Source organism: Phasianus colchicus, chromosome 11 (assembly GCF_987193195.1).
Source record: "Phasianus colchicus chromosome 11, bPhaCol1.hap1.1, whole genome shotgun sequence".
Lineage (NCBI taxonomy): Eukaryota > Metazoa > Chordata > Aves > Galliformes > Phasianidae > Phasianus > Phasianus colchicus.
Genome location: NC_143446.1, coordinates 3103797 through 3116518, shown reverse-complemented (window position 1 = coordinate 3116518; position 12722 = coordinate 3103797). Strand labels below are relative to the sequence as shown.

At 44.1% G+C, this 12722-nt stretch overlaps 1 protein-coding gene across 1 annotated transcript in view; it reads right to left on the bottom strand.

The window, feature by feature from the left end:
- Window positions 1-312: 312 nt before the first annotated feature.
- Window positions 313-12722, bottom strand: part of USP4 (ubiquitin specific peptidase 4) — a 31798-nt gene continuing 19388 nt past the window's right edge. The window contains exons 14-22 of the mRNA XM_031611501.2: window positions 7278-7469; window positions 6635-6723; window positions 5949-6164; window positions 5799-5869; window positions 4673-4788; window positions 3965-4114; window positions 3037-3140; window positions 2720-2808; window positions 313-2591 (exon numbers count right to left, since the gene is read on the bottom strand). Of these exons, the coding sequence (XP_031467361.2) occupies window positions 2490-2591; window positions 2720-2808; window positions 3037-3140; window positions 3965-4114; window positions 4673-4788; window positions 5799-5869; window positions 5949-6164; window positions 6635-6723; window positions 7278-7469 (1129 nt within the window). The 3' untranslated portion in view covers window positions 313-2489. The remainder of the gene's footprint in view (window positions 2592-2719; window positions 2809-3036; window positions 3141-3964; window positions 4115-4672; window positions 4789-5798; window positions 5870-5948; window positions 6165-6634; window positions 6724-7277; window positions 7470-12722) is intronic.

The window sequence follows — 12722 nt, the reverse complement described above, 5'->3', positions numbered from 1 at the left end:
GGGCAAAAATGGCCAGAAGGAATGCAGCCTCCTCCCGATCTGCAGAGGGATGATGAGAAAGGCACACCTGAGGCTGCCCAACATCACAGAAAGGCAAGGACCACCACAGACCAGAACAGCACTGCAGTGGGGAAAAAGCAAATGTTGAGTACGAACTCTCAGATTTACACAGCACTGCACTGCTCCCCTGCACAGCACTCATTACGCTCCAGCTGAAAGAGCTCCTGCTGCAACAGGCATCCCCACAAACAACAGCTGCTCAACCTGCACTTCAGGCCACTCAACAACAGGTGAAAACACAACAAAACCCAGTTTCAGTGCAAACCACTCTTTAATTTTCCTCTTCATACAACACATCCAGCCACTTACAAAGTGCTAGTCCAAAAAACAGGTCTGGTGTTACAGCAGATTCACACCAGCCAAGGCCATCAGCTCTGAGACAGAGAAAATAAGAGCTGGGCCACTTTTTCTGCAGTACAACAGTGTCTGCTCAGCATCCGAGCATCAGAGATTGAGCACTTCTTAGTGTCAGTGCAGCAAAGGAGGTAAAGAGGAGAACAAAGGCTACTTCAGATGGAAGTTGCCTTTACAAAGTTGTTTTACTCCCCTCTTGCCTCTCCCACCTCCCCATTTTGGAATGCCCATGTGATTTTTCTTTCAAGGTAACCTAAGATAAATGCCAATCAGAATAATTCAGTGCAGTGCTACAGTTAAAAATTGCTTTTGGGATATTCCCCTCAGAACAGAAATAAAATACTAAGAGCTGTAAAAAAAATCCGAGACAACCCACAAACCAGAACAGCGGAAACAACTAAGCAATTCTGATTTCTAAATTCAAATTTCAATAGTTTAAAAGCAAAACTCTGCAGAAGGGGGTGATAATACTTATGTGCCAGCTAGAGACAGTCCTTCCTCCTTCTCATGCCCTTGCAGGGAGCCACGGGGGGCTGCCCTTCCCCCCCTTCCCTTTGCTTGGAGAAGGACAGACAGAGAGCAGCTGGCTCTGCCTTTGCACAGCCACAGCACAACATAGGTCCAGGGACTGGTGCACGATGACCTCCTTCCTATGGGGCTTGTTGCTCAGAGTAGAGGAAAAGGATTTGAGCTGGCGTGGTCAGAGTTAAGCAATGACTGCTGTCACACTGACAGAGAAGACAGAGAAGCTATAGTCAGCAATGAAGCCACAGGAACTGTGCAGAGAGGACAGAGTGGCTGCAAGCATGCATCCTGCAGGAGGGACAGTAGTTCTTGGCCTTTTGTTCTGCCAGTGCACTTGGCTGCAAGGAGGACCCCTGCTGTGTGGTTTACCACCTTGAGCTAGACATCTCCCTCAAAACCAGATGAGAACTAAGTTTTTCTAATTTTTTTAATGGGGAAAAAAAAACAACAGTTCTCTGCTGAGGACTAACCTGATCTACTGTTCACAGGAATCCTCATACAAGAGGAAAGCTGAACTCAAGTCCTGCAAGAAATGGAGCCAGTCAGGTAAAAGTGGCAGAGAGGAAGAGGATTTGCCAGTTGTATTGGAAGGACAGAGCAAAACAAAGTAACTGGCAAAAGGACACACTGGACAAGAAATTGCCAACCTTACAGATTCAGTATTCACGTTTACAATCATAGAATAGCTTGGGCTAGAAGGAAACTTAATGATCATCTAGTTCCAATCCTTTTGTAGGATGGCTGCTCCCCCCCCAACCCAGGTTGTCCTGGACCCCTCCAGGGATGAGCACCCACAGCCCTGGGCAGCAATGCCAGCTCCTCACCACCCTCTGAGCAAAGAATTTCTAATTCCGAACCTAAATCTCCCCTCTTTTAGCTAAAAGCCATTCCATTCCCCTTCGTCCTATCACTAACAGAGGCCAAGTAAAAACTGCCTAAAAGAGTCTCAAGTGCATCCACAGATGAAAGGATGCAAGTAAGAGAAACTTTGGTGCTTAGCAAGGGAACCAAAGTACAATGGCAGAGGTGGCAACAGACAAGCCAGAAGTACAAAGATTTGAATTGAGAGATTCCAGAAAGGGTACACAAGCCTCAATGATGCAAGCAGGGCCTGTCAGCAACTCCACAGGGTTGACAGGAAGCCCCTGCATCAATTCACAGAATCCTACCCACCGTGCTCCTCCATGGGCCCCATCACACTCAGCTGTGACCTCTGATTCAGGCTATACCACCCAAACCCCAGCTACAGACCTTAATCCACGTCCCACAGCCCCAGCTCAGCCCTGACCCCTGCCTCAAGCCACACAGCTCAGACAGACTTTAAAAAGAACTTTATCAAAGCTCCAATATATATTATTTTTGGCCTCTAAATATCTGAGATTCAGCACCTATTCCTGGCTCTCCAGTGCTGTTCTGTAACCCCAAGCACAGAATCTCTCAGTGCCAGATTTTCTGCTCGACTCCTACAGAAGAGAGAAAAAACTTCAGATGCCTCAGAGATGGCTTCAGGAGGGACCTCTAACATGGTGGTTGAGTACTGGAGGCGGTGCTTAGTTGGTATCCATGCCGTCACACTCTTCGTGGGGAGGAGATGGGGCAACATGTTCCTCATTGTTTCGGCGCTGATAAAACAGCACATATGCAGCTTTTGTCTACCAAACAAAAAGCAAAAGAATCTGAAAGACTGGAATAATCCACGTAGGTTGGCTAGAAACACAACGCCCAAAGCAAGGAGCTGCACTTAGCACAAACTCGGATTAGCTTCAGGCCAAGTACTCACCACTATTTGGTCTTCTGAAGCCAACGATACACTGCTGTCATCAAAGTAGTACCACTTGCCATTCACCTTGTTCTTTGCATAGGCTGTGTCTGTTGGGAAAAGAAATTGCAGCTCAGGGAAGCACTGCACCAGTGACATTCAAAACTCAAACCAACCATACAAGGCTGTTCAAGAGTTAGCCTTCCACAGTTTCACGTTTGACACTGTACTAGAAACTTTTGGTGAGGGCTGCTGTAAATCACAGCGCACAGAGCCCTCCTCCAGTCCCTTCTGCATAAGCCCTTGCAGGAAAGAACAGAAAAAAAAGAATCACTCACAGTGGCCTACTCCCATGGCTCCATAGTGATTGGAAACTGCAATGAGGTCATAGACATACGAGCTTCCTCTTGGGTCACAGACAAACTCGGACATGTTTAAACCCCTGGAAGGAAATCCAAAAATATCAGTATGCCAACAATCTGCACTTTCACATCAGTGAAGCTCTGTTAGCAGGCAGCGCTAGTGAAGCTACTTATGCTCAACAGTTATCAGTGCAGAGATCTAAATGTTAGCCATCCCACACAAGGCAGGTCCTGGTAAACTCCTGGGGTGCAGCAAAACAATTGAGAAGGAGGTACTGAATAAGAACAACTCTGAGCATGTCCCTGTGTAGTAAAAACTAGAACAGAAGTAGCAAAGAACACCAGCGTCCTATTGTAGAATGCTGACAAGCAGAAGGCAGGGAGGAGGTAGGCTTTCATCTCATACTTTTGCAACATTCAGGACTACAAATAACACTGCACAAGGAGTTTCCTCAATTCTCTATACACATCCGGTTCAGCAGGAAAACCATCATTTTAATCTTTTTTTCAATTAACTAGCAGGTACTGTTTCTTTTGGTGTTCTTTGAGGTGTGTGGATCAGATTAATGTTAAGATTAACCAACCAAACAAAAAAAAAATTGAGTCAGAGTTGATGCACATTCCTGGCTTTCCTAGGAGTGCCTCTAATAATATGTAATATATTGGCCCACTCCATCTGCCCAGTAGCAGAGCAATAGGAATTAGAGCAGCAGGCAAACTGCTGATGTGTCCTGCACCTGGAGACTATTACCCAATTCATGCCTGCTGTCTTGTAGCTTGAAAGCATAAGACAGATCTGTTCCAGTTACAGCATTAATAAGAAGCCCATACAACAGAAACATCAGATTTAGATTCCTTTTGACCAGCTCTTCATATGAAGACTAGCTCAAAGGAAGGATCCTACCTGATAGGGAATTCAACAACAGTGTCGAGTTTATCCCTCCAGTATCTGCTGTATGAGAAGCGTTTTAGATGCACTACCAAAATCTTGGGCAAAGACCACAAGTCAAACTTCTTCGTGGCCTGCTGATGCTTCTTACAGTTAGGGCAATACCTGAGGGAAAAAACAGAAATAAGAAAACTGAAAGATGTCAGAGGATACATCAGTAATGTGGTTCAGTCTCTACCTCACAGAAGCCCGTTTTGGCTTGTGGAACATGCAATTCCTTGGAGGTTTCCAAACTACCACTTACTTTCATTCTGTTGGTGAAATCCTACTGGACTAGGGATTTAGGTAAAATTAAGAGTGCCTCAGAACTGGCACAAGCTGGAAATAAAGTAGTGCAAAATCGTTAAGTAGCCACCTGTCTTCATTGATATCACAAATGCTGCTTCTGATGCTGTCTGAAAGACAGACGTATGGTAGGGAATTAAAAATAGATCAATCTCGACATATACAGTGCCTTTTTTAAATGCAGGCAGGAAACAAGGAAAAAACCACTCTGCATTAGCCCATGCCTACAGCCTACTGAGTGAACAACTGACCACAGAACAGGCATCTCCCACAGACTAAAAGACAGATCTGAGAAATTACCAGAATCCTGGGACAAATCACGAGCTCAAGCAGTTACAGCATTTTATAATATATAAAAAGGGAGAAAGAAGCTCTTACCAAGGGTCATGTTCACCGAGAGTTTCCATTGTAGTAAAGAGCTCTATGCAGTCTTTAAGGGCTACCACTGCCTTCATCTTCTGTGGTTGTAACACACTTGCATGCTTTTCAAATGCCTAGTGAAAGAGATGCATGTTTTATTCAATTCACATAGCCTTTAATCCCTGCCACTGTGAAAATGAACGCGCCCAAGTTCACACTGCTGGTGGCTTCCAGCCCCCTTTTGCCCACATAAATATCCCGAGCCTCCAGCCACCCCTTCCTTGCTTTATAAGCAGTCCTTTGCACTTTTTCCACCTCAGTTATCACTCTCCCCATGCTCCCCAATGAAGTTACAACTCCTCACACCCTAGCAGCCATAAAATAGGATTAGCATCTACCAGAATTAGCATTCTCTCAGTACAAAAATAAGTTTAGAAGGTGTGAAAAGGACTGGAAACACACAAAAGCATATAAAAGAAACACTCTGCATACTTCTATGATAGCTAGAGCAAAAATTAAATACCGATCTGCATAGCCTGGTGACAAATAGACCATTGAACCTGAACTGCTCTCTGACTACGTTATGAAACTCCTAGAAAAAGATAGCTGTGCAAACATATGGCATAGCTCAAGTACACTGCATGACTCTAAGAATAATCAACAAATGCTACATCATTATGGCATATGCTAAATGTACTTAAGTGATTGACAGAAACCAAAATGACAGTGGGGCAAAGAAGCTACCAACTCCCAGAGGAGTAATTGTGGTTGATTCTGACTTTCAAGTGAGCCAGCTCTTGTCTCCAAGCCACTCAATCGTTCAAATGTGATCTCCTAGTAAGAAGTGTAAGGAAGAGGGTTTGTGTGTGTGGTTTTCTTCTTTTATTAATTATGGTGGATTATGAACTACACAACTCAGAAATTACAGTATCTACTTTCAGGAATGCTGGTAGTAGATCAACAATAACAGACTTGTAGTCCTTGTCCCGACCAACTCACCCCATGTTGTTGACTCCAACCTCTATGCAGAGGGGCACACACAACTTCAACTGTTTATTACTGTGATCTATTGAAGTATCATGCTGTGTACTATGCCACGTATAAGTTTACATATAGAATACTTATGAAAAGAGCATACTACAACCTGTGCCTCCTGTTCATCAAAGAGCAGCCTCCGCGTATCAGAATCCCAGTCAATAGCAAGTGTAGAAAAAGCTAGAAGAAGAAAAACTTTTGTTGCCAATTTGTTGGTGTAAGGAGGAAGAAGAGGAAACGATAACAGGACAATAATTACCATTCAATTTCAAGAGTTTTCCTTCTACAATGGAGTTTATCTCAGACGTCCCATATAAATTCACAAGGCTAAAAGTGAAATGCTGCTTCTTACAAGGCTGCACGTCTCTCGTTGGTTCAATCTGCATGCAACCCTCAGAGTGGCAGGGATCAACTTCTGCCAGCTTTTCCCTGCATTCCTGTCCATCATCCTGATGCTCCATCTCTTCAATGTCACCTGGCAAAATTTAAAACAAGCCCAATATTGATGACCTTCAGGGAGGAGTTTAGACTGACACCTCACATTGACAGCCACTTGCTTAAGACTGCTATGATGTGCACAGATCACTTAGAAATTAACAAAAAACACACAAGAATAAATCTGTGCTTGCTAACAACTGCATCTGAAGCTGTATTTTATTCTTTACCAAGGCCAGGTAAAACATCAGGGTTCACATCCTTCTGCCAGACATGATGAAATATACTCAACACAGCTTAGCACTATCTGACAGCACACTCTAATAAACATCCCAAAAGAGAATTGACAAAGGCTGCATTGGACTGTCTTCATAGAAGGGCAGCCCTATGCCACAGTGCTATGTAATTGTTACATTGAGCTAAAAACTATCTGCAGGAGCTGAGCCAATTACACACAGCACAAACCACATGATAACAAAAAGCTTCCAAGCAATTCTGGAAAGACTTTACCTTCAGCCACACTGCTGGAGCCATTGCATGGTCCTCTGCCTGGGCAAGGTGTGGAGTATTCTTCTGCCACAGGGAGTTTCACATAGCGACTAAACAGAGGGAACATTTTAATCACATAGTTGTAACAAAACCAAAACTGTACATCACAAGAACTGCACCCTCTCTGTCAATCCCCTCAGTGAACCAGAATTCACCATACACAGCATCAAAACTCTTGACTCTCAAAGTGAAACAAAAACAGCTCAGTAAGTCTATGTTCTCACTGCTTGTACCAAGTTTTACAAGCATTAGATAGAAAACAAAAATAAGTTACGGTGGCCCACAGGAGAGCCCTCACAACATTTCCCAAGCACTGCTCCTAGTCTGGTTTGCAGCACCAAGCAGGTAACTTCCCATGAGACCACCACCAGTGGTGGAACCAGTGGAAGCAGATCTTACAGTCAGCTTTTACAGAGCCCAGACAACCAGGACCTCAGGATGTCCCCGTGGCCTCCAGACACTAGCACAATGCAAATGCTGGTTGGTATTCCACAAACAAATCAAGGAAAAATTCTTCCTATCAAAAAGGATGCAGCGATCCTGTTACAGTCTAATTCAGTAAGCTAACACTAGAATTTTGCACTAAGGTACAGATGTGACTTACCTGATCCGCTCCAAAACAACACCATACAAGTGATCCACAGTGAGCTTGTGTTTTGGCACGGACATCAGCAGTGGCTGACCAAAGAGTATGGTCCCTGAAGTGCTGCTGGACTGCCTCACTGCCTTTTCCCGAAAGTAGACAGAGAAAGTAATGTACTCCGAGCCATCTTCACTTGGCTTGCAGACTTCATATCTGTTTGAAAGACAGGTATGTCCACAGGTTATTTATTTCTACTGCCAAGAAGAGCGGCAGGCAGAACCAATATCAAGTCAGTCCAACAATTCTCTTGACCAGGACCTCCTGAGGACAATAAGGGTTGTACTTTGTGCCTTCATGGCACAGACACAGCTGCTTCCTGCCCACTTCCCATGGCTCACAATGGCACAGGGTACGTACCTGCCTGCCATCACCTTGACTGCCACCTTTCCTCTGCCTTTTGCTCCTAATTCACATCTGTGTTATCACTCACCTCTCCAAACATTACTCAAATTGCTTCAATCAAATCATGGTATCAGTGAGAAAACGCTAGATGAACATTTAGATCACTGAGACAATGTTTGCTCTGTCTGGAGAAAGAAACCTCAGTTCCTTGGGGTCTTACATTCCCCTCAGCCTCTTGTACCACTACAGGTCTGAGCTTACACCACAACCAGCCAGGACTCCAGAAAACTAAGAGTTTGGAAACACCTGCTTCACAGAAAAATCCAAGAGCAGTACACACAGCAAAAACATTCTGGAAGAAAAGCAGCTCCAGAGAGCAGTGAGAAGAACGAGATGCAATTTGTGCTGCTGGATGCAATAGGAAAATCAGATATTTGCAGATAGGAGAGTCAAAAGAAACCACGTGGTCCAACTCTACTACGTTTCTCGCTCCCAACGTGATTTTCAAAACTACTCACTACAAAGGACTTATCCTCAGGATTTCCAAGTGACAGTGCTCTTTAGCTTTGTGAGTCACCTGTCCCAGACTTATTTTAAAACTGAAAAAAGAAAGATTTCATGAAAGTCGTCACTACACATAACTGAGATGACAGTCAGGTGTCTGAACACACCAACAGCTCTTGCACATTAGAGATGCCACTTCCTTTCTTGCAAGAGCCAAGAAACAGGTTTCTGTCCCCTGTGTTCAGCACACCCTTGCAGAGCTTGGAGTGGAACAAATTTCAGAGTTGCAGTTCTGTTCTGTTCTACTTAAACAAAAGCCTGGCTCCCAGCTTGAGGCCATGAAGAAAAATGCCCCTCCAAGAACACAAGAGACAAAAAGTGGATCTAACAGTTCACTAAGAATGGCTGTTGATGTTTTCTATGCTGTCGGTGCTGTTCTGCTAGACAACAGTACTGGATCTTCTGAAGTTTCCTGAGAAACAACACTATAAAGAGAAGAACTATTTCACTTAGTACTGTAACACTCAGTTACAGTGTAATACTTACAGTTAATTCCAGGTTGTAGGAGACCCTCTGGTCTGGTCTCCCACAAAGCAGACAAGTACACAACATGCCCAAGGTGCCTACGTTCCTCAGCATTCCAATGACTGCCTCTCACACCACCCATGGTGCTGATCAGAGGAGTCCCCAGTAATACTCCATCCTCACACAGGTCCTGAACTAAGCCCTGCCTCTGTGATGGCACAGATGGGATTGAAAAAGCTAAGGATTACTCATACATCTCTCACAAACAGCCTGCATGCTGTACCCCTGCAACACTCCCCAAAACCTCACAAACTCCTGACTGGGAGAGTGGCACTCTGTCTTCTCCATCACAGAACAGCTTGTACTCTAGCATTATAGATGTCTCAGAACCAGCAGAGCTGATACTATAAGCTTATAGGGCTACATCAGACTATACAACTGATGGGTACTGGTCAGCTGCCTTTAGAATTCATGACAGGTCTGCAAAGTACCTGAAAACAGCTAAGTGACAGTAAATCAGGATGGCTTTGACTAGCCTTCATCCCACAAAACAGCACCAGGAAGCTTCAGGCTATGGCTGCCACTCAGAAAGGAGGCACTGAGCAATGAACCAGCTAACTTTCGTCCCCCGCTAAATTAATGTTAAGCAAATGCACAAAGCATGGAAAACTACAGAAGGACTATATGAACGCCACTATTAGTAGGAAAGGCTCTCAGCTAGATGCCAACCTAATATATGGATATATTAACCATAACTCTCTCCAAAATGCTGTGATGTAAATAACATTAAACACAACTGGAAAACACTGCATGGATCACAGGTCAGGATATAACAACAGCAACCAAGAAAACAAGCAAAAGGATGAGGGAATTCAACCAGCATCGTTTTTCCCAGTTAAAGTTAAGTTCCAAGTTAAAGAAGCACATTTTAGAAAGGATATTTCAAACAAAGTACAACCAACCACTTTCCTAGATCAAACTGCTGCAGTCTCACCTATCTCAAACATGTCACATCAGGCCAGTCTGCTGATGTAACTCAGTGCAACAGCTGCTGTTGTCTGTCACGGTGACAAACCTGCCCTGCCTGCAGCCAGCTATGGTTTTCAAGACCACAATCTTACCTAAACGTAGAACAAAGCATGTTGTGAGACAAGGCAAACATATACACACATGCCAAACCAAACATATATTTTATGACTTTCATAGGTTAAAGGTGACCTGCAAATCAATTTGTGAGACTTTCATCAGTGTGAACAATACACGTTATATTATATGCCCCATTAGCCAGGCTAAGAGATCAGAGACATCTAATTTATGAATCTAAGCATTTTTCTTCTTAGGCCTTAGCAACTAAGAAGAAATACTGAGTCCTGCTCACGTAGATGAGGGCTGTGGAGGCTGCCTTTGGGTGGCACTTACCTGACCCCTTGTAGGCCGGCTCCGAGCTCCAGCAGGATCTCTGGGTGATGTGACATCACCAGCATGGTACATGTGGGGGTGTTAGATTGGAGCGGGAGCCGGAGGTCCTATAGTGGGGCTGGACTTCACGGAACCTAAGGGAAAGAAATAGTGAGCATTGCAGTGATGTGCTGAATGCTGCGCCCTGCTTAGCCTGGAGAATGAGAGCATTCAGCACAAACACTGGGCTCATTTTGTCAAATTGATTTGCAGACCACCTTTACACAGCGACTTTCTGGTCATTTGCCACAGATCTCTCTGACCTTCCATGGGAATATCATGCCTCCAGAGAATTGTTTACAGTGCTGCTGAGAAGTGGGTTAGCCCCAATGTGCTTTGGCTGCACTGTCCCATATGTCAGGACAGAGGCCCTACTTTATATCCTAGAACAAAACACTATTTCAGCACATACCCTACCCTCTGCTCTGCTGCTAAATGCTACCAAATCTTGGAGCAGGGCAATACTTCATTTCCAAGCCTGCCACATTTAAAAAGAGAAGAACACAAGGCTTGGAGAATTATAATTCCAAACCATCCTTCTCTGGAGAAAAACACATGTGCTGCTGTCCCCTTGCACTTGGATCCATTTTGGGATGCATATGAGTTACTTAAAATTACATAAAAAACAGGAAGTCTGGTAACATTCACTTTTCTTCCTCTTGTACTATTACAATAGGTGATACGCAACAAGAATGAGTAAACCAGGAACAGACCAGCTGGAAGGAAAAGCACATCACAGCCATTCAGAACAGATATTTTAAGAACAACTGTCAGTTCAGCTTCAATTCCAAATGGAGCCCAAGGGGTCTCCTTCTCCCACCTGCATCAAAATTCCACATCTCCCACTGCTTTGGTAGGAGGTGACCATTCACTGTGCATGTCTCAGAACATCCAGGTGCACTGCAAGGTCACAAAGCTGACCTGTCTTCCCCATTCTCTAAAGTGAAAATAGGAAAAAAAAAAACAAACAACACAGCTCTTCTCACCACTGAAATCTCTTTTAGAATGTGCAAGCTCAATATTTGTACAGGACCTTTCACATATATTCATTATTTCAACAGTATGGTCTACACTTAAACACCTGTGCCAGCAGGCCCTTCCCCTCTGCAAGCAACTGGCAGTAAGAAAACAAAGCACATCTGAGCTGCAGTGCTGCTCCTGCTCTGTGCTGCATGAGTTCCACTCAGTGACACTTTAAGCACAGCGCTGCATGGAAAGAGACACTATGCTCAGAAAGCAACCCATACAGGGACCTAAATCTGAAGGTAAGAAATCAAACATACTGCTGTCAAAAGCAGGACAGCAACAATTCCAATACTAGTACTGCCTTTTTTTTTTTTTAATTTAGGAAAACAACCCAAACCCAATGTGCTTGAAGGGCACAGATCTATGGTATGAGATGTCTCCCTGCTTTCCAAATGGAGATGCATGCAGCTCACTGGCTAGCACACAGCCCTCTAAAATCAGAAGTATGTCAAAGCAATGAGATACCACTCTCATATGCAGCCCCAGATTTGGCTACTGCTTTCAGCAAAGCCAACCCAGAGAAAATACTGCAGGAGACTGAATGTTGATACTGACATCTCCATCCCCAGGCAACTTAAGGCAGTGCTGAGAATGGGACAGAAGGCAAAAGCTGCCAAGTTAAGTTACAATAAGGCCCTAAAGCTTCAGAAACCATTACACCTTATTTCTCTTATAAAAGAAGAACAGTCACCAGGGCATCACCTAATGGCCTCAGTTCCCATACCAAGAAAAGCACTGGTAAAAAATAATACCATAATGTCACCCTCCTGTAAGAAGGAGCAGCCTGCCCCTCCTGCTCTGCTGCCCACCCAGAGGGCAATCAGCTGAGCACTGAGCCTCAGGCACTCAGGGCATGAGGACAGGCACTGGGATGGCACTGCTGGTGAAACAGGAACCCTGGGGCCTTACAGCTCCCCCAGGCACTGCACTCTGGTTCTCTGCAGTCTCAAGCTCTAGCAAACAGCCACAGGCAACTATTAACACAATCTTGTTTTGCTTCTTCAAGTGGAAGGGTGGAGTACATTTCAGATGAGGACACTATTGTGAGGTTAAAAGGATGATTTAAATGCTGGTAAGAGGCAGGGATGAACTTAAGTTCATCACAGCTTCCCTGTTTCTTTGCTGTGGAGATCAGGAAGAAACAAATGACAACAGCCTGCAAAATCAGAAGGGACAAAAAACCACCATGGGACCCCACTGAGAATTCTGCAATTTTTAAATACAGATTTTGAGAATACTCTTTCTGAATATGCTGTACTGATTAAACTCAGTCTTGAATCCCTTGGTTATTTGTACTTTTGAGCCCTTTCCAGTGAAAGAAGCTTTCCATTTAACTTCAATTACTTAAAATATGATGATTAGATGTACTCATTACAGTATGCCAGCAGGAGGTCAAACCACTGAACACGAGGGAAAAATAAGAGCAGATGGTCAGTATATAAGAGGAAATAGTTTGAGTATCTGAGACGGTGAATACTACACTCATTTAAATACAAAAGGCCTTATAATTCTAGAAAAGATCCTTAATTTAAATGAGTTAGTGATCCTCAA